At 44.5% G+C, this 22,784-nt stretch overlaps 1 protein-coding gene across 5 annotated transcripts in view; it reads right to left on the reverse strand.

Moving 5' to 3' along the window:
• Kpna6 (karyopherin subunit alpha 6) overlaps positions 1-22,308 on the reverse strand; it is a 33,057-nt gene extending 10,749 nt beyond the window's left edge. For 2 of the 5 annotated variants that reach the window (XR_015619890.1, NM_001443946.1), the window contains 6 exon segments: positions 22,234-22,308; positions 6,087-6,220; positions 3,140-3,232; positions 2,736-2,835; positions 1,900-1,994; positions 322-453 (listed from right to left, as the gene is read on the reverse strand). Coding sequence is in view for 4 of the 5 variants with exons in the window: in NM_001443946.1 (NP_001430875.1) it covers positions 322-453; positions 1,900-1,994; positions 2,736-2,835; positions 3,140-3,232; positions 6,087-6,220; positions 22,234-22,237 (558 nt within the window). In the remaining variant the exon portion in view is untranslated. 5 annotated transcript variants of the gene reach the window in all.
• Between the last annotated feature and the right edge of the window lie 476 nt (positions 22,309-22,784).

Here is a 22,784-nt window from a genome sequence, read left to right on the forward strand (position 1 = left end):
GTTCTGTAAGAGCTTTTCCCCAGGAGGCCCTGGCTCAGTGGGACAGACAGGCTGCCATAAGACCTGAAGCCAGAGAGGCTGAACTACAGCCCCATCGTCCCTCCAGCAGGAAGGGAAAGCTTCGACTCTCTCCCCACCTTGGACCTGATCCACATCAGGTAAAAGAAACTTTCCGTTTCTGTGTAAGTATCACAGGCTAACCGATTCATATGTGCAGCACCAAGCCTTGTTCACTTGTCCATGTTCCTCCAAATACGCATTACTATGTTTTTTATCATACTGTTAGTACCGCTGAAACATTAACCAAAGCTCGAGCATTACCTGTTCTTGTACATCTTCAAAGTCTGAGTTAAGCAGCTCTATAAAAATGGGGACAGCTCCTGCTTCAATGACAATTTTGGTCTGCTGAGAGGTTCCAGAGGCAATGTTTGTTAGAGCCCAGGCAGCTTCAAACTGAAAGTGAGATTACGACACAACTGAGAGGTCACTCCAGACTGAGCAGCCCTGCCTACCACCTGCCTCACAACAGCCAACCTCTAGCACATAAAGAAGCCGAACCAGACACGTCTTTGCCCACCATCCTGTAGTTGGCAGCAGGCAGCGATGTGCATGCTGCACATGTGAAGGTCGACCGACTGGGCTTTACTGACCCAGAAGTTCTTTCGTCTCTGAAAGGGGAAGAGTGAGGATAGTAAACCCCTCCTCCCCAGTTTTCCTCTCTAAGGTCTTACCCTGTGGCCAAGGCTGGCCTTGAGCTTTTACCTCTGTTCCCTACATGCTGGCATATACTATAGCCATGAGCCATCATACCTGTATCACACCTGCATCTCTCCTACATCTCACCTGCTTCACACCTGCATCTCACCTGCATCTCACCTGCTTCACACCTGCATCTCACCTGCATCTCACCTGCTTCACACCTGCATCTCACCTACATCACACCTGCATCTCTCCTACATCTCACCTGCTTCACACCTGCATCTCACCTACATCACACCTGCATCTCACCTGCTTCACACCTGCATCACACCTACATCTCACCTGCATCTCCCCTACATCACACCTGCATCTCCCCTACATCACACCTGCATCTCACCGACATCACACCTGCATCTCATTGACATCACACCTGCATCTCACTGACATCACACCTGCATCTCACTGACATCACACCAACATCACACCTATGAACTCCGTTGTGTTTCAAGCCAAGTTCTGATGGATCTGCTCATTAACTGTCTCTGGACACAGTGACAATTTGTATCAGGGTAAGTTAGAGGTGCACTAAACTCTGATTTATAATGAAACAATGTATCACATTCTCAGATCTCTGAAATGAAAACCCCCCCAACACACACACACTCTTCTAGGTCTTGCTATGTAGCCCAGGCTGGTAACAACCCTGTGGCAATCCTCCTGCCCAGCCTATTGCATGCTGAAAGTATTAGTGTGGCTTAAAGCTGCACCTGCCCCATCTTTGCATATATACACTGTGGAAACTCAGCCAGGTTCACATAATTACTAAGATCCAAAACCTTTTTTTGTCTGTATGTCCATGTATGTGCCATACCATGTTTGTAATCAGAGGACAACCTGCAGGAGTCAGTTCTCTCCAATCATGTGTCCTGGGTTGAGGTGTGTGTGTGTATGTGTGTGTGTCTGTCTGTCTGTCTGTCTCTCTCTCTCATTTAAAAAGACACTGTGCTGAACAGGCTGGCCTCAAGCTCAGAGGACTGTTCCCTTTGCTAGCTGCACAAGCTGTACTAGCCTGTTTTTAAGGAAGGTACTTCAATTGGTAACTTCCCCATATTACTTTCCCATTTCCTTAGGCTATACCACAGAGACAGCCCACTGTCATGTGAGAATGTTCATCTGGCCATTCCACCTGAGAGCTTTTACCTGTAATGTACAATTCTCACTCCTCTTCAGAAACTCCACAAACCGATCAACTACTCCTGGAGTGTTAATAACTTCATCTATTGGAGGACTTGGCTCTAGAGGAAAACAGGAAAGATAGGAAAAGTCAGGAGAAGCTTGGACTGATCCATTCACAATTCTAGACGCTCTGACCACTTTTGGAAACTCTGCAAAGCTGTCCTTTACTCATCTACAGCTGCAGAATACCCGTGGCATGTTATAAGTACAAACAACCTAATTAGGAATGCTCACCTGTGCATTTCCTAAGGTAGGCACATCGGGAAAGGAGAGAAAAGGCCAAGGAATGATAACCCTAGCCTGTGTATTTCCCATCCAACAGAGGCCACCACTGCTCTTGCTGAGTGGGGGTGGCGCACACCATAATCCCAGCACTTGGGAGGCATAAATTCAAATTTAAAGCCAGCCTGGTCTATAGAGAGAATTCCAGGACAGTCAGGGCTATACAGAGAAACCTTGTCTTGAAACACACACACACACACACACACACACACACACACACACACACACACACACACACACAGTAGCTGAAGGAGGAGCTGAGGATTTTGGGGGAAAGGATTCTTAGAAGAGGGAATATCAAGTGTAAAAGTGGGAATATAGGGGTTGGGGATTTGGCTCAGTGGTAGAGCACTTGCCTAGCAACCGCAAGGCCCTGGGTTCGGTCCCCAGCTCCGAAAAAAAAAAAAAAAAAAGTGGGAATATACCTGACTCATTCAGAAAGGTAGGATGAGCAATGGGTAATAGTTAAATAAAAGAGACAAAAGTCTAAAGTCTCTGAGAAGGACCGGGTTCTATACCTTTGGAAAGGAGTTTCCGGAATTTCTGTGTGGTTGCTAACTGTAAGTCAGAATCGTCAGAAAAGAGCATCTCCACCATTTCCCTTGTGATCACACTCTCCTAGAATAGAAAACAGGTTTATGACCTTTCAGGTCAATAAAAAAAACAGAAAGGAGAACATAATCTTACAGGGCGTTGTGCTTTTTAAGATCCTCAAGTAAGAGGAGGGCATAAGAGATCCAGGAGGAGGGTTTATCCAATCCATGTCTGCTTCAAGAGACAATATTTAAAAGGGATTCCTGATCTGGGGTGCAGCTTCCCTAAATGTTTCTTCAGGGATCTGCACCAGAGTTGACTTCTTGCTGAATGTCCACATCTGATTTCTGTCCTGACAGCAGCTGTGACCATGCCTTGCACGGCTTACCCCAGTTGTGGAGCTCACGTAGGAATCCATCAGCAGACTGTCAAACATGGCAGCTTCTTCATTAATCAGCTCCACATTTCTCCGTTTAAAAAGCTGACAAGTGAAGAGAGGAGACAGAGGGTAACATCACTCACAGACTGAAGGCTGATCATGACATAATGACAAGAAAATATGAGCGTGAGGAAAATGAATGAGGTCAACCTTTAGGCAGACATGAAACATAGTCAACAGCTTTGTTTTCTGTAATACATCTACTCATGGTCTTTAAATAAAATTCATTAAAAAAAACCCAACACCTTTGCACTTTGTGTAATGGTGAGGGATGAAAAAACATTAAAAAGAAGAAGAAGAAATAAGGGTGGTGGTGGCAGTGTCAGGCAGATCACTGAGGGAGTTCCAGGAAGACAAAGAAAATGTGACAAAAGCAGGTAAGACACAGTCTCTGGACTGGGCATTTTTCTTTTTTGAGACAAGGTTTCTCTGTGTAGCCCTGGCTATCCTCAAACTCAAGAGATCTACCTGCTTCTGCCACCTGAGTGCTGGGATTCAGAGTGTGTGACCCCATTGCCAGACTTGTCCTAAGTACATCTAACACATGTACAGAAGACTCTTAAAGAAGGTTCCCAGCCTGAAACTTATCCAGTTCCAGGGGATCCAGTCTCTGCTTCTGCCCTCTGCCGACACCAGGTGCATATACATACACATACACACAAAATCAAAGTATTTCTTTGTTTTGCTTTGGAAACGGGGTCTTTCTACATTGCTCTGGTTGTTCTGAAACTCTAGTTCTAAAGAACAGAAAGTAAGCCCAGAATGACTAAGTCTCTATGGCCAGGCCAAGCACAGACTATATTGTGTACAGTATGAAGATAAAAGGCGGGCTGGAGAGATGGCTCAGTGGTTAAGAGCACTAACTGCTCTTCCAGAGGTCCTGAGTTCAATTCCCAGCAACCACATGGGGGCTCACAACCATCTGTAATGGGATCCGATGCCCTCTTCTGGTGTGTCTGAGGACAACGAACCTGTAAATAAATAAATAAATCTTTAAAAAAAAAAAAAAAAAAGACAAGAGGCACAAGGAAGCTGGCAGAGGAAGTGTCATTTTCTTCTGTGGTACAGCCACTGGTAAACTGTCTAGTTGTCATTAACTAACCCTCATTAGACTCAGTAGGGCACAATGGAATGAGATGCATGGAAGTAGGAGTTACTGGGAAGGGATTCAGCAGGAGGAGGAGAAGAGAAGGTACATTACACACTGATGGAATTATCAGAATGATTTTATTTATTTACTTTATTTGGTTTTATGAGACGGGGTTTCTCTTGGCTGTCCTGATTACTCACTCTGTAGAGTACTCTGGCCTTGAACTCATGGAGATCCTCCAGCCACTGCTTCCTAAGTGCTGGGCTTAAAGGCATGAGCTACCACTGCCTGATCAATATAATTTCTTCCAAGTTTTTTAAATTAAAAAAAAAAAAAAAAGGGGGGTTGGGGATTTAGCTCAGTGGTAGAGCGCTTGCCTAGCAAGCGTAAGGCCCTGGGTTCGGTCCCCAGCTCCGAAAAAAAGAAAAGGAAAAAAAAAATACACGTATGTACATCTGTGCTTGAGTGAGTTCAGGTACAGCACACGCACACAGGAGCCCCTGGAGGCCAGAACAGTGCATCTCTTAGAACTAGAGTGACGCACGGCTGTAAACCACTCTGTAGGTGCTAAAACCCAAACCTGGGTCCTCTCCAAGAGCAGTAAGCACCATGAACAGCTCAGTCATCTCTCCAGCCCCAAATTTAAGTTAAAGGATGAACAAAAACTCAGTGGCTAAAGCACCTGCTGAACCACCATGGGAAGCTGAGTCTCAGTCCCCAGTACTTATACTATCGTCCCAGTGCTACGACGGGCAGATTGGAGGGAGACGGGCTGGCACATGCAGCACAGACAGACCCAGGAGACCCAGGCTCAGCCACGGTTCACAGTGAGGACTGACACTCGGAGGCTGTCCTCTGACTTCCACTTGCATGCCATGCCATGCACAAGCACATATGCGTCTCAAACAACCAAGCAAGGAAAACCATAGGGAACAGAAAGTTACAACCCCAATATGAATAAAAATGACACTTGGTTTAATTTTTAGAAAAGAATTAAGAAATTGTTTTTCCTTTCTCAAAGTTTCCAACATTTCTTTAGAAGCAGAACCCGGAAGGCTGGGGACATGGATTAATGAGTAAAATGCTTGTGAAGCAAGCATGAAGACCAGAGTTCAGATCCCCAGTATGGAAGTTAGGTGTAGCAGTTCACAGTTATAATCCCAGCATTTAGGAGGCAGAATTCTAGAGGACACTGGCCAGTCAAGCCAATCAGTGGGTTCCAGGTTCAGTGATGGAAGTTAAGACGGACAGCAACTGGGAAAGACTGTAGTATCAATGTCTGGACAGACATACACACATATACAGTTTGCACACATGTGTACCCACTTACAAAACAAACAAGGAAGCAAATTAGATGACTAGCCTGCTACCTAGATAAACTATATTTCCTTATGCCGGCATTTCTCAACCTATGGGTTGAGATCCCTTTGTGGGTAGGGGTTGCCTAAGACCATCAGAAAATACAGATATTTACAGTATGATTCATAAGTTACGAAGTAGCAATGAAATACTTTTATGGTTGGGGTCACCACAACATGAGGAACTGTATTACAGGGTCACAGCATTAGGAAGGGTAAGAGCCGGGGTTGGGGATTTAGCTCAGCGGTAGAGCGCTTGCCTAGCGAGCGCAAGGCCCTGGGTTCGGTCCCCAGCTCCGGGAAAAAAAAAAAAAGAGAGAGAGAGAAGCAGATTGCTGAGGAAGGGTGAGGGCCACACTGCCCCAGGCAGAAGGATGAAGGGTAAGGGTCACCCCTGAAGCTGGCCAGTGCCCCCATGGGTCCTCCTGAGAACACTCAGGTAACTTACTTGCTGCTCCCGCTTCTGTTTCCGAAGCTGAATGCCCTCTTCCTCCCTTCTTCGTCTCATTTCCTCAGGGTTTAAGGCATTGTTCTTATAGCTCTTCATTCGATAATTGTCTTTCCCTGGGCTTGCCATGGTCTCTAGAAGGGAAGAGATTGTCAAGAGTTGTGAGCGCAGCAGTTCCTTTCCACACAGGATCAAAATGAGAATAGAGATAAAGAGAAAACGTAGGAAGATGGCAAACACCTTCTCGGCCGGAAAAGAAATGGGATGAAGGGGTTGGGGATTTAGCTCAGTGGTAGAGCGCTTGCCTAGCGAGCGCAAGGCCCTGGGTTCGATCCCCAGCTCCAAAAAAAAAAAAAAAAAAAAAGAAATGGGATGAAGAAGGAGAAAAGAGTCTCTGGTTAGTCTCTCTAGGAGCTTTGGAAGTTCACTTAGCAAAGTCCATGAAGATTATTATCTTGAGAGGGGGGAGGGGCTGCCGAGGAGATGGCTCAGTGGTTAAAAGCATTTGCTGCTCTTGCAAAGAACCCAGGTTCAATTCCCAGAACCCATATGGTGGCTGACAACTATCTGTAAACTCTAGCTCCATGGCATGGGATCCAATGCCACTTTCTAACCTCTGAATGTACCAGGCACATCAGTACACTCATAAAGTAAAACTAAATAAATCCTAAAAAAACCAAACCAAACAAAAAAAAACAAACAAAACAAGAGAAGTTGGAGAAATGATTAGTGGTTAAGAGCACTGGCTGCACTTGGGGAGGACCCAGGCTAAGTCCCCATCACCCACATGATGGCTTACAACCATCTGTAGTTTAGTTCAGTTCCCATCACCCACATGATGGCTTACAACCGTCTATAGTTCTAGTTCCAGGGCATCTGATGCCTCTTCTGCCTCTCCAGGTTTCTACACACACATGGGACATCAGGTATATAGAAACACAAGCACATGCACATTAAAAATAAAAATAGGGGCTGGAGAGATGGCTCAGCCCCTATTAAGAGCACTGACTGCTCTTCCAGAGGTTCTGAATTCAATTCCCAGCAACCACATGGCTGACACCATCTGTAATGGGATCCAGTGCCCTCTTCTGGTGTGTCTGAAGACAGCTACAGTGTACTGTTTTAACTATATTTAAGAACAAAAAATAAACAGTAAGCAAGAAAGCAAGCCATCAAATGAAAACGGTTCAGTAGTAAGCGATGGTTTTGCTGCCAAGCCTCAGGACCACGCTCTATTACCAGGATCCACACAGTTGAAGGAGAGAATCAATTATTGCAAGCTGTTCTTTGACTTCCACATGCACAGTATGTGTGAACACACACACACACACACACACACACACACACACACACACGCACGCACGCACACGCACACACACGCACACGGATCTACAGTGACCTCTCCTATGGGTCCCTACACAGGTGGAGGAGAGACTACTAAAGGCAAGCCCCTGTGGAATGCTGCCCTTTAGTACCTGACACATAGTTTTTCATGATTGAGCCTGTGCTGTCCCAGAGGCTGTCCTCTCCTTTGAGCACAGTTGACAGTTAAACTGAAATAGGAACCACATTGCTCCTTTAGTTACCATGGTGATAAGTAACTATCACACAATATCTACTTATGACTTCACTGGAGAAGCAGGCAACAAAGAATGGAAGGACGAACATCTGCAGAAGCACATGAGAAAACCGTTACTACAGACCCTCCCACCTCAGAGATGGCGATGCTTTGTTCCCACTGACTTAAGAGCGCCCCACTTCAGTCAAACCTGATTCTGAGGAACTCATTTTCTCAATACATAATTTCTTGTATAGTAAATTCTCTTTATAGACCAAAGTCCAAACAAGAACAAATCTAAAGTTAATAGGTGAGCCGACATCTCCAACATTAGAATAATCAAATAAAAAACCTCCAGAGTACAAAGTCAGCTGTAATGTTGAGACGTGAAGGGTACGACAATAACACACGAACAAAGCCAAACACTCAGAGTTGTTCTTCTAAAACATACTTTGCCTATTCTTACCAAAGACAAAACCAGACTGGCCTAAACTTTATGTATACCTACTTATTACTATGAACAAATACACAGTTCTTAGCAAAAATTTGCTATTATAGCCAGGCAGATCTCTGTGACGTCCTGTCTTAAAAATAAAAATAACTAAAATTGTCATGCCCTGTATTGTGCAAGCCTTCAACTTCAACACATAGGAGTCAGAGGCAGGTGGATCTCGGAGTTTCAGGACAGCCTAGGCTACATAGAGAAGCCCCATTTAAAAAAATTACACACACACACACACACACACACACACACACACACACACACAGAGTTCATTAAAATATTAGCCATTTATGGCTCATGCTCCCTCTAACTCCAGCATTAGGAACGAGGCAATAGCAATACCAAAGTTCAAGGCCGGCTTGGGCTACACACTGAATGTCAGAGACTGAGCTACGGTTTAGAACATCTGAAGAAGAAAACAACTGAAGAGCAAACAAAATTAATGAACAAAAGCATCCATGTTTGTGGATCAGAAGAATTATTAGTTAGAATGTCCCTACTACACACTCAATGTAATTGCCATGAAATCTTCCTGCCCACCTGATCTTTACACGTGTTCTAGGATCTGAACTCAAGTTCTCACACCCATTCAGCAAGCACTTCACTTACTGGGCTATCTCCAACCTCACTCTCATTCTCTTCATGTGTTCCTTGAAATATGGAAGCTTACATTTTAATTAAGTCTAACTTATACGTGTGTATTTTTGTTGTTGCTATTGTTTGTTTCATATGTTGATTTAGGCTGGTAAAGCATTAAAGCATTTTGTTTCCTTGATTTGAAACACACATTTCACACGTAGCTTATGCAAGCTTCAAACTCACCACCTAGCACTCAGGAGACGGAGATAGGTGAATCTCTGTGAATTTGAGGCCAACCTGGTCTACACATCAAGTTCCAGGACAGCCAGAGCTATATTAGACATTATCTCAAGGAACTCAAAAAAAAAGCAAAACAAACTTGCTACTTTCCTGCTTCAGCCTCCCAAGAGCTGATATTATAGGTATATACCACCAAGCTGGCCACACCAGTCCTTTTTTAACAAATTATCTTTACCAGGATGCCTTCAAGGTTGGTGATTCGGTAATTACTAGACCAATTAGCCTCCAGTACAGAACAAGTTCCTTTCCTGGTGTCTTAGGGTTTCATTGCTGTGAAGAGACACCATGACCAAGAACTCTCTAAAGACAACATTTAATTGGAGCTGGCTTACAGGTTCAAAGATTCAGTCCATTATCAAGACAGGAGCATGGCAGTGTCCAGGCAGGCATGGTACAGGCAGAGCTGAGGGTTCTACATCTTCATCTGAAGGCTGCTATTGGAAGACTTATTTCCAGGCAGATAGGGTAAGGGTCTTAAGCCCAAGCCCACAGTGACACACCTACTCCAACAGGGCCACACCTAATAGTGCCACTCCCTGAATCAAGCATATACAAACCATTACATTCCACTCACTGGCCCCCATAAGCCTGTTCAAACATATGAGTCTATGGTGGCCATATCTAAACATAGCATAACGCAAAATGCTTAGTTCATTAGTCTGTAGCAGTCTCAACATTAGAAGTCCAAAGGTTCAAGGTCTCTTTTGAGATCCATCCAATCACTTAACTGTAATCCCCAGAGCAAGACGGGAAACCAGCTGGGCAGACTCCAGACTCTGCATCTCCATGTCTGACGTCAAAGCAGTCTTCAGATCTCCAGCTCCTTTTTCATCTTTGTTGACTGTAACAAAGTTCTTTTTTCTGGGCTGGTTCTACTCCGTTAGTAGCTTTTGTTAGCAGATAGCCCATGGCTCTGGCATCTCAAACATCTTGGGGTCTCCAAGGCAGTTACAGCTTCTTGTTTCAATGTCTGGGCTCCACACACAATCTTCTGGGCTCCTCCAGCTCTGCCCTCTGTAGCACTCTAAACTCAGGTTGAACTACTTCACTGATGCTGTTGTTCTTGGCGTTGATCCCATGGTACTGGCATCTCCAATACACTGGGGTCTTATACTACAACTAGGCTTCACCAATACCGTTTCATAGGCTCTCTTCATGGTGCCAAGCCTCAAATCCTTTGCACGACCCCTTTGGTCCTGGACCATCAACTACAACTGAGGCTGCACCTTCACCAATGGCCTTCCATGGCCTCTCACAGTGCCAAGCCTCAGCTGCTCTTCATGAACAAACACTTCATGCCTTCAAAATCAGTATCACCTGGGTGACTCTTACACATTACCAAGTACAGCTGCAGCATGAGGTACAACCTTGGCCATCTCTGGAACACAGCTTCTTTGTGCTCTCAGAAAACACTTCCCACTGGAGAGATGACTCAGTGGTTGAGAGCACTGATTGCTCTTCCAGAGGTCCTGAGTTCAAATCCCAGCAACCACATGGTGGCTCACAACCATCTGTAATGGGATCTGATGCCCTCTTCTGGTGTGTCTGAAGACAGTTACAGTGTACTTATACAGAATAAATAAATAAATCTTAAGAAACAAAGAAAACACTTCCCAGAAGATTTCACCTTGGTGATGCTGGTCTTTTCTTAATAACCACTAATTTCTTAGCCTTAGCTAACTAGCATCAATTGTTCCAGTAATGCTTTCTATTCTGGACTCTAAAGCCAGAAGAACATGGCCAAAGCTGCCGAGTTCTGCTGCTTGCAGGAGCTGGAACATGGCCCCCTTGTCCTATTACATTATCACTAGCTTTGTTTTTTCCAACTCCCTCACAGACTAAGCTTGGCTGTCCTGGATCTTGCTCTGCAGATTGACCTTGAACTCAGAGATCTGCATGCCAGTCTCCTGGGATTAAAGGTGTGTACCACCAAGCCTGGATCTAAATTTAGCTGGGTAGGATCTTGCCCCAAAATTCCTTAATCTGTTATCTCCTAGAAAATAGGATTCACTTCACGCCCACAGTAACACAATTACTCCAACAAGGTCACACCTCTTCACAGTGCCACTCCCTGGGCCGAGCATATGCACACCATCACACTTGTGCTGAGTCATTTTTCAAGTCAGTTCAAGAACTTTCAAAGTTTCACTTTTGTTAAAAAAATATTTTTTATATGACTACACTGTCGCTATCTTCAGTCACACCAGAAGAGGGCACTGGATCCCATTATAGATGACTGTGAGTCACCATGTGGCTGGGAAATGAACTCAGGACCTCTGGAAGAGCAGTCAGTGCTCTAACCACTGAGTCATCATCTCTCCAGCCTCTTGCAAGTGACTTTAACCGATGAGCCATCTCTCCGGCCCTCAAAGTTCAATCTTATAGTCAAATTTTATTCTTTAGAACTGTTTGTCTTGAAAAAAATTTTTTTGATGAGGATTGTGTCTGTGTATGCAGGCAAGTGCGCCAAGCACGCATGTGGAGGTCAGGTTCAGGCCCACCAGGCTTTTGATGCAAGTGGATTTACCAACAGAATCATCTTGAGCCTTTAACAGTTCAAGAGCAGGACTGCTACTGGCACACGCATGTACGGCGCATGCACAAAAGTATATCACAAAACTATGTGACTAGATGGTTGTGATTAGAGGTTTCTTTTGAGTGCTAGATCTCAAAGTCAAATCGTAAAAGTTGATGTGAGAATTCCTGTTGGCTGCCTTGTCTGTCATTCACTATCTATCTATCTATCTATCTATCTATTTATTTATTTACTTACTTACTTAGTTTTTGAGACAGGGTCTCTCTGAGTAGTCCTGCCTGGCCTCAGACTTAGAGCTCCCCTGTCTCCCCAGTGCTAGGCCTGTGCCTCCACCACCAGACTCTGCCATCAAATTTCAACTTCAGTTCTTCAGATTTCTTGTGTTTTGGTAATTATTAGTAACAAGGAAGTCTTTAAAAAGGGTGGGGGACCTGTCACTCACACACACACTAAATGCCATTAAAAAACTCAGGAGTTGGAGAGATGGCTTAGTGGTTAAGAGCACTGGCTACTCTAACATAGGACCCAGGTTCTAATCCCAGTACTGCCCACATGGCGGCTCACAGAGGTGTGCTCCAGTCACAGGGGATTTGACACACTCTTCTGATCTCCATAGGCACCTGGCATAATGCATAGACATACATGCAAGCAAAACACATGGCTGCTCTTGCAGAGGTCCTGAGTTCAATTCCCAGCAACCACATGGTGGCTCACAACCATCTGTAATGGGATCCGATGCCCTCTTCTGGTGTGTCTGAAGACAGCGACAGTGTACTCATATACATTAAATAAGTAAATCTTTAAAAAACAAAAACAAAAAACCCCAAAAAACTTAAAAAAACAAAAACAAAAACAAAAAACAGGGGTTGGGGATTTGGCTCAGTGGTAGAGCACTTGCCTAGGAAGCACAAGGTCCTGGGTTCGATCCCCAGCCCCGAAAAAAAAGAAAAAAAAAACAAAAAACAAACTACTTGCCAGGTATGGCAACAGACACACTTACTTCCAGAACTGATGTGTCAGAGGCAGGCAGATCTCTGTGAGTTCCAGGCCAGTCAGGGCCATGTAGTGAGCGTTGGATGGGCATGCTGTTTCATAACTTTAATCCCAACCACTGGGGAGACAAAGGAGGCAGGCGGAGATCCACCAGCTCTGCCTCCCAATTGCTGAACCAAAGGCGTGCGTGCTCCCACCGCTGCCTGACTCCACTACCTGGATGGAAAGACTGCCCCGCCCTCTCTCTGCCCATTCTTTTTAGCCTAATATCTGCAGACCCCGGTGTTTTGGTTGAGTCTATGGTTTCGAGCTTTATAGAGACAAACACACAGATAAGGGAACCTCACTCCCAGACCCCACCCTCTTCACTTCCATATTCACTTGTCTTTTGCTTGCCTTCCCTTGGCCATCAGAGGTCTTCTAGATCGCCTACACATTTCACTATTACTATCCACTCGGTTGCTCAAGTCAACAGACACAGGAGGCATACCTGATCCTCACGTGATCAACTTAGCCACCGCACGAAATCAACACCCACCCTGGGGACTCTATTCCCTGCGACTAGACCTCAGTCACTGCCAGCACCATGGTCTCTTTCCAGGACTATCACACCACTTAAGGGCTCTCCTCGTGGTGGCCACTGAGATAGCATAGCAGATTAGGATGCTTACCTCCAAGACTGATTCCTTGAGCAAGCTCAAGCCTGAAGACTCTACACAGTGGGACACTTCTGACCTCCACATGTGTGTCATGGTAAACCCACACTCACGCCAAATAAGTGTAAGAATTTCTAGAATTTATTACACTCCACTAGAAATGCTCACATGCAAAGAAGGAAATGAGTGGATTGCAGGGTAGGCAAAAAATGTCATAAAACTAGAAAAACCAACAGGAAATCCTTGCGTACTGACCTGCAGATTTGGATTTTAGAAGTAGATTGAGTCTCTGAGATAAAGAGGACTGAAGCATCAGGTATGTGTTTTACAAGACTGACAAACATGCCTAACAAAGGGCAGGCCATAGAGCTAAGGCTCTCAACCTGTGGGGTGCAACCATCAGAAAACACACACTTCTGATGATCTTAGGAACCCCCAATCACAAATGTATTTTTCTTGCTCTTTCATAACTGTAATTTTGCCGTAGAGCAGTGTCTCAGTTCCTATGAACACCGTAAGCACATGTTTTCTGATGGCCTCAGCCCACAGGCTGAGGAGCACTGCCATAGAGGATGTGCAGTTTGAGAGCTTCCCTAGTACTAACACCCTATGTTTCACAAGTGGTTCGTTTTGTCTTGTTTGTTTCGAGACAGAGTATCCAGAGATGGTCTAGGCTGGCCTCCAACTCATGATCCTTCTCTGTCCAGTCTCTTGGGGGCAGGACTTCAGGTATGCTTAACCATACCCTGCCCACAAAGTATTTTTTGCAATCCAGTATTTCACTGAATCTTCACTAATAACTTTAAAAACAGTACTACTGACTGCAGACAGCGGAACATGCTTTTAATCCCAGCCCTGGGGAGGCGGAGGCAGTTGGATCTATTGAGTTTGAGGCTTGTTAGGGCTACATAGTGAAACTCTATCTCAGAAATGAAATTGCTCTACCAAAGGACCTGAGTTTAATTCCCAGCACATGGCAGCTCACAATTGTCTGTAACTCGGGTTCCAAGGGATCTGACACCCTCACACCAATACACATAAAATAAGGATATAGATAGATAGATAGATAGATAGATAGATAGATAGATAGATAGATAGACAGACAGACAGACAGACAAGACAGATATAAAAATAAAGTACTCTTTGCACATCATTTTAAGGAGCTTGAGGTTTCACAAGGCTAACCCAGCTGATGCCAGACAATACCCTTTATGAAACTGTGCTTTAAGAAAAACCTACACAGGGCTGGAGAGATGGCTCAGTGGTTAAGAGCATCAACTGTACTTCCAGAGGTCCTGAGTTCAATTCCCAGCAACCACATGGTGGCTCACAACCATCTGTAATGGGATGTGATGCCCTCTTTGGGGTGTCTGAAGACAGCGACAGTTTATACATATACATAAATAAATCTTAAAAAAAAAAAAAAGAAAAACCTATACAGAGAGAGACTGAAGTGACAGTATCACAGTGTTCAACTACAAAGACAAAAAGAGGTGTTCGGGCTTCCTGATTAGAAGTATTATCAGTTTAAAAGATTCCATTATTTGCAGCCAGAAACAAATCGGAAAACTTCATTATCCTATCTTAGCACCAGTATAAGACATTTGGGGACTGGAAAAATGAATGACGGATGCAGTAGTTAAAGACACTCGCTGTATTCCCAAAGGCACTGGACTCAACCCTCAGCACCTACCTAATCGCTCACAACCACCTGTAATCCCAGTCCCAGAGAATCTGATGTCATCTTCTAGCCTCTGCGGATATCAAGGGCACAAGTGATTTTTTTTTTTTTGAGACAGAGTTTCTCTGTGTAGCCCTGACTGTCCTAAAACTCACTTTGCTGGCCTCAAACTCAGAGATCTGTGAGAGATGCCTCTATCCCCTGAGTGCTGGGATTAAAGGCGTACCTGTTTACTCAAAATGTTTTTAAAAGCTATTTTGGCAGCTCAAAGCAGAGAGAGAGCTTCTCTGCATTTGTCTTCTATAGCTAACTCCTGGTCTTATTTAGCCTAGGCTAGCCCTGAACTTGCTTGTAGATGAGGATGGCCTTGAGGTTCTGATCTTCCTGCCTCTACCTATGCGGTGCTGGAATTATAGGTATTTGCCAGTGTGCATGGTTTATGAAGTTCTGGGGATCACCTCAGCTCTTTGTACATTCAAGACAACAATTCTGCTGACTGAGCTACAATCCTAGCTCAGGAAAAAAATACTGTATCTATTTTACATGTGTGCTGGCTAGGGTGCATATGTAGAGGTGCAACACAACTTCTAGGACTTTGTCTTCTCCATCCTCCACGTGTGATTTTAGGCTTGGTGGCAAGCACCATTTTGCTGGATCAATCCACACTTTTTTTTTTTTTTTAAAGATTTATTTATATATAAGTACACTGTAGCTGTCTTCAGATACACCAGAAGAGGGCATCGGATCTCTTTACAGATGGTTGTGAGCCACCATGTGGTTGCTGGGAATTGAACTCATGACCTCTGGAAGAGCAGTCGGGTGCTCTTAACCGCTGAGCCATCTCTCCAGCCCTCAATCCACACTTTTAAACTACTGATTATTTACAAACTATGCCTCATAATCTTGGCATTGCTGGTGGCAATTTCAGAGTCAGAAAAGAGCTTTCTGCAGAGGCAGAACACTGCCCTTAATAGCCCATATTCTGGTAACAACTATACCAAAGCTATTAATAGTCTATTAACAGTCATAGCATGGGATCTGTTCTGAGAAGTTCAGCCTTAGCAGATGTCATCACCATGTGCACAGTCTACTTACATGGTCCTACTGAGATGGTGCATTTTACCACACACCTAGATTATATAGTAAGTCTACTGCTCATAAGCTAAAAATGCATGTTATGGTACTGAATATTACAGGAAAGACAAAATGGTAAGTATTTATGCATCTAAAAATAAAAATAGTACGAAAAAAAATAATGCATTAAAGAAAAGGCGCACGGTATGGGACACTTAGTCTGGCTGGAGTGCAGTGCTAAGTCACTTCAGGAGAATTAATAGTCAGCAGTGTACCAAAGTGTGAAGGCCTCCCTCCTCAGGCAACCAACACTGCACCTAAACTCACGACTTTTCTTTCCCGGGGCTGCAGAGCTTGTTGGGTGGCTCGAGCACTCACTGCTCTTGTGGAAGACCCATGTCTATCTATTCCCTGGACCTGCACATACTTGGCGGCTCACGAATGCCTGTAACCCAGTTCCAGGGGACCTGATGCACTTCTCTGCTCTCACAGGCACATGCCCACACAGAAACATATCTACGTACACATAAGAAAAAGTATTTATTTTTTTTAAGAATTCTTCATTTCAGGGGTTGGGGATTTAGCTCAGCGGTAGAGCACTTGCCTAGCGAGCGCAAGGCCCTGGGTTCGGTCCCCAGCTCCGAAAAAAAAAAAAAGAAAAAAAAAAAAAAGAATTCTTCATTTCATATATATATGAGTACACTGTGGCTGTCTTCAGACACACCAGAAGAGGGCCTCAGATCCCATTACAGATGGTTGTGAGCCACCATGTGGGTGCTGGGATTTGAACTCAGGACCTCTGGAAGAGCAGTCAGTGCTCTTAACCACTGAGCCATCGCTTCAGCCCAGAAAAATAATTTAAAAAAACATTTCTTTTATTTTCATGTGCATGAATATTTTGCCTATGTAAGGGAACTATATGTATGCCAGGTGCCCTCAGAGGTCAGAAGGCGTTGGATCCCCTGGAACTGAAGTTATAAATGGCTGTGAGCTGCCATGTGGGTGCTGGAAATTGAATGTGGGTCCTGTGCAGAAACAAGTGATCTAAACCAGAGCCACCTCTTCAGACTGAAAATAAATTAAAAAAAAAAAAAAATCAATGACCTTTTCCTTCATTTTCACGTTTAAACTTTGAAAATCTTAACAACTTTTTGACTGTTTTATACAGTATACAACTGTATAAAAGTGTCTTCTTTCTTTCTAACCTCACTTTTTGTTTTTGCGATATGGTCTCACTGCATAAATCCAAGCCAGCTTTGAACTCCTGACAATCCTTCCTCAGCCTTTCAGTACTGGGACTGTGAAAACCAACCATATAGCACCATGGCCCACTTCATTTTCTTAAACAAACAAAACAAAACCTCTAAATTTTTTTTTATTTTTATGTGTCTGTACCTATATGTACATGTATGTGGGTGATTACGGATGCCTACAGATGTAATGCAGTTATAGGCTATTGTGAGCTGCTTGATGTGGATGCTGGGAACTGAACTTGGATCCTGTACAATAAATGCTCTTAACTCCTGAGCCTTCTCTTTAGCCCCAAAAATGTTTTTGTTTTTCAGCCAAGTATGATGGAGCGTGCCTGTAATTCTAGCATAGGGGAAGCTGAGGTAGAAAGTTCCAGGCCAGGGTTAAGGTCCTGTTTCAAAAAAGCCCAAGATACCTAAGGAAAAAAGAAAAGAAAAAGACAGAAACAAAAAGGAAAGAAAAGGTCTATTTTCTCATCTTTTTCAGCTGGAGAGACAACTCAGTGCTTAGAGCATTTGCACAGGAGGCAGTTCAGTTCCCAACAACTACCTCATCTCCAGCTCCAGAGCATCTGACACCTTCCTCTGGCCTCCACAGACAGCAAGCACACATGGTACACAGCCATGTATACAGGCACTCCCATATAAACATAACATGAATAAACCTGGGCTGGAGAGATGGCTCAGTGGTTAAGAGCACTGTCTGCTCTTCCAGAGGTCCTGAGTTCAATTCCCGGCAACCACATGGTGGCTCACAACCATCTGTAATGAGATCTGATGCCCTCTTCTGGTGTGTCTGCAGACAGCTACAGTGTACTTATATATAATAAATAAATAAATCTTTTTTAAAAAATGAACAAACCTTCTAGTTGTTGTAGAGATGGCTTAGTGGTTTAGAAATAACTTGAGAAGGTTTGCTTCTAAATACATACATGGCTGCTCAGAACGACCAATAACTTCAGGTCTAGGAGAGGAGCTGGTGTCCCCTTCTGGCCTCTGCTGTCATTGGTCACACCCACTGCACACACATGTACACACAGGCAAAGCATTCATTTTTTTAAAAAAAGGATTTTTGTTTATTTCTTTCTTTTTCAAGACAGGGTTTCTCTTTGTAGTCTTGGTGATTCTGAATGAAACTTACTGTGTAGACCAGGAGGTCCTGGAACTCAGAGATCCACCTGCTTCTGCCTCTGAGTACTGGTATTAAAAGTGTCAGACACCCTAGGTCTGCAGTTACAGAAAATTGTGAATCAAACCCCAGTTAAAGAGCAGCTGGTGGTCTTAATGCTGAGCCATATCTCTAGTCCAATATATATTCTATGTTCTCAAGGAGGTGCATGCATGGTGGTAAGAAACAATTTGTGGCTTCCAGGGATTAAACTCAAGACATCAGGCTTGGCAGCAATCACCTTTGACCTCTGAGCCATTTCAGCCGCCCAGCTCAAACTTCTTTGAGACAGGGTCTTGTTATGATGCCCAGGCTCTTTCAACTACTGGGCTCAAAATGTCCCTGCTTCAGCTTTCTTAGTAGTTGGGACAAACGGAGCAAGCCAGCGTCCGGGGCTAATAATCTCAGGCTCTTAAAGAACTCACTAAGACTGACGAGAGGTTTTTCAGTTCTACGTTCTCTAGACAAGTAGAAGGCGTTAGCGTTACAACCATGTGGATTTTAATTATAACTGCAACGTGCTCTTCACACAAAAGCTGTGTAGTGCATGACTGTTCACAACCATTCTGACTTTGCCTGGGTTCAATACCCAGACTACTGAAAAACAAGAAGAAAACAAAAACCAAACCAACCATCTCCCCGCCAGAAAATAAACAAAACCCAGAAGGCATAGATGCAGAGCACAGTAGAGGAATTCCTATGCTTCAGTTTCTTCAACTAAAACATAGGGACCTGAGAACTAAATGAATTGATCTGTAAAGTGTCTGAAAGGCTGCGGACCACTTAGCACGCTCCATCTACGCATGCACCAGCTGTCAGTGATACGGCTTCCAGGTAAATGTCATTTCTACAACATTTAAAATACAAACTGGCAAACAATAATCTTCTTTTAAAAAGCCAGAAAGTAGGGGCTCAGTGGTTAAGAGCACTGGCTGCGGGGCTGGAGATTTAGCTCAGTGGTAGAGCGCTTACCTAGGAAGCGCAAGGCCCTGTGTTCGGTCCCCAGCTCCGAAAAAAAAGAACCAAAAAAAAAAAAAAAAAAAGAGCACTGGCTGCTCTTCCAGAGGTCCTGAGTTCAATTCCCAGCAACCACATGGTGGCTCACAACTGGATGGAATCCGATGCCCTTTTCTGACGTGTCTGAAGACAGTTACAGGGTACTCATATAACTAAAATAAAAAGAAAGCCAGGCAGTCAGCTCTAAAGAAAAGTTATTCCAGAAGCTCCAGAACCTTCAGGTCCTAGGTAGCCTAAAATCAACTATTGCCTAGGACAACAGAATCACAGCAAGGACTGGTTTGGAGTTTACACTAATCAAGCCTCTTTGGATTTGGGGAGAGAATGTCAAACGCCCAGTCAGTAAAATAGTGGAAATGGTGATAAAATAGCCAGCACCCACTAGAACTCATCAGGTTGGGGTCTTTGCTAGGGATGGGCAAGGACAGTTGCATTACCAACACAGGCAAACAGCATAAAGACAGGCCCTGGGAGGGTGCACATAGGAGACAGTGTGATACACCAGCCTCTGGGTGAAGGCTGGCTGTCTTATAACCAGTATCCAGGGGCCTGGATTGCTAGCCCTGCACTAGTTACCTATCTTCTCAAGGCATCAATTTACTGTGGCTAAAGGGAATACCAAGGACTGCATATTGTGATTAAATATATACTTATAGATCACTGAAGTTGAGCTGGAAGTCACCTCACTCTACATACTAAAAATTCCTTCTGGGACTTTAGTCAAGTCTCATTCTTTTTTTTTTTTTTTTCTTTTTCTTTTTTCTTTTTTTCGGAGCTGGGGACTGAACCCAGGGCCTTGCGCCTGCTAGGCAAGCACTCTACCACTGAGCTAAATCCCCAAGTCTCATTCTTGCACTGAAAAACTTTTACATTCTAACAGGAAAAAAAAAAAGGTAACTTTTTTTTTTTTTTTTGAGACAGGGCTTCTGTGTGTAGCCCTGGCTATCCTGGAGCTCTGTTTATAGACCAGGCTGGCCTGGAACTCAGATATCTGCCTGCCTCTGCCTCCTGAGTGCTAGGATTAAAGGTATGTGACACCACCCAACTAATACCTTAAATCTTTTTTTTTTTTTTTTTTTGGTTCTTTTTTTCGGAGCTGGGGACCGAACCCAGGGCCTTGCGCTTCCTAGGTAAGCGCTCTACCACTGAGCTAAATCCCCAGCCCCCTGATACCTTAAATCTTAAGAGGTTGATATGAAGTAAAATGTGGAAGGATCTCATTCGTGGCTAATGCTTACTAGCTATACTAGTTTCTTTGAGACTGTGACTCTATAAGAGTCTCACAGATTACTCCTTTCCCTCCAGGGCACCAGTTAAGCTAAGTCAATCTTATACTCTCTGGAAACTATAAGAGTGATAGAGAAAGAACTGCTGTACTGAAGGTGGGAAGAATGCTATGTTGTTTGCAGATCTCTTACCAGGTTACACATACTCCCTTCCTAGAGATGTGAAAGCTCAAACAGAGGAACATAGGGTTTCTGCTAGACATCTTCTCTATGCACAATTTTGTTTGAAAATTAAGTAACTGGATGAGAGGTAGGAAGTAGCCAGCCAGATTTGATTCTGAAATCACTGGCAGAGAAAGTAATTTATGTTCCCTCAAAATCAGAGATTTATACCAAACTCCAGAAATGCTTTATAACTCCAGAAACTCTTACAATAGGTGGAGGTCAGCAATTCACTCTGAACTTTTTTCAGTTTCATTCAGACTGAAGATTTCAAACTAGACCCACAACAAAACAAAACTTCACAACTTTATGCAGGGTTAAAACTGTCACCTCTTTCTTTTATCCCACCACTAGAGGGCCTGGCCATAAAAGGCACCAGTTAATTCCTAGGGCTCAGGAGTGATCACCCTGGTTTAATCACTGTGTGACCTTGGATAAGTTAGTTTACAACTCTAAGCCTCAGTTTCCCCATCTGTAAAACAGGAATAACAGCAGCACCTATCCCACTAGGTTGCAATTAGGCTAAACAAGACACGTTAAGCACTGACAACGATGCCTGCACGTACAGAGTAGCAAATTTAAAGTTTTTAACTTTACTGATGCCAGTAAATTATCAATGTTGGTTTTGTTTCTGAATTCGAAGACCACCACCATATTCTTTTGGGCAACGGCCTTCGTATCCTGAATCCTCTTTTAAAAAGATCAACAGGTCTCTCTTTTTTCTCCTAACCAGAATTGGCCCAGAAACCTTAAGTCTCTGACCTGTCTATGACAAGAAGTCTTGGCTTTGGTCTTTCCAACACTATGAGGGCTGTCACTGAGTCTAGCCGAACCACCCCATTTCTGCGCCGACTGGGGCATTTTCCTGGCCTTCAAAGGCCCAAGCTCTGCTAGACCCGGCCTGCCCTAGGTTACTGGTCCGGAGCTGGCCTGTCCTGCATCTCCTCCCCACAGGACTCTACCCTTTACGTAGGCAGGTAGGACTTCACCTCGTTCGGAAGCGCGTCGGCCAAATGCCCACGGAAGCAGGCTCTCGGCGGCGGCGTCCAGGCCTGCCGCCCGGAGCCCGGCCCCCAGTTCCACAGCAGGCACAGGTCGAGAGGGCAGGGCTCTGCTGTTTACCCCGGGAAGCGCGAGCTCCGACCCAAGGCCACCACGTGGGGAGACCCGAGGCGCTAGCTGTCCGGAACCAGCCCCGGAGACTGCTCCCCGTGCGGCCCTACGCCGGCCCTAAACTGGCCTGAGGGGCACTCCCGATCAGATTTCTCCTCCCATACCTATCTGGATGCTTCAGACATCTGCTTCAGACTAGAGACAGGCCCTCGCCAGACCCCGCTCCCCAACACCTCAGCCCGAACACCCATCGGCTGAGCCGCCTCACTCACCCATCGCGGCTCCGCTCGCTCAGACTTGGCGGCGGCCGCAGCGGTAGCTTCAGCGGCAGCTTCGGCAGACAATATGGCGGACCTGCAGGACGGCGGCCTGACGGGGACAAACGTTTCAAACCGTGCTAAACGCGTTCTTAACCCTCACGCCCCCTTCCCTCCAAGAGATGATAGGATAGGCATGGTTTAAAGAGAACGCATCCACTAAAGATGGCAATTCGGGACGGAATAGGCAGACAAGGCTGGAGGGAGACTAGAAGGGATATGTACTGAACAAAGTGTACCAAGCTCTCAACTGTTTCTCTTTATTTCTTCTTTATTTATTTTTTCTGAGGCCCTCTTTCCCAAAAATTCTTTATAATTAAGCCTGTATAGACCCTTAACTAAAAAAAGAATTATTTAGAGCGAGGAAGTGATTCGTTCAAGGCTGTAGAGATAAGGAAAATAAGTGAAGGTTATTCTTGTTTTTGTTCATTTGAGACAAGATCTTAACTATGTATCTGTGGCTGGCCTGGACCTCTAGAAATCAGGCAGACTTCAAACTCACAGAG

Source organism: Rattus norvegicus, chromosome 5, assembly GCF_021556685.1.
Source record: "Rattus norvegicus strain SHRSP/BbbUtx chromosome 5, alternate assembly SHRSP_T2T, whole genome shotgun sequence".
NCBI lineage: Eukaryota > Metazoa > Chordata > Mammalia > Rodentia > Muridae > Rattus > Rattus norvegicus.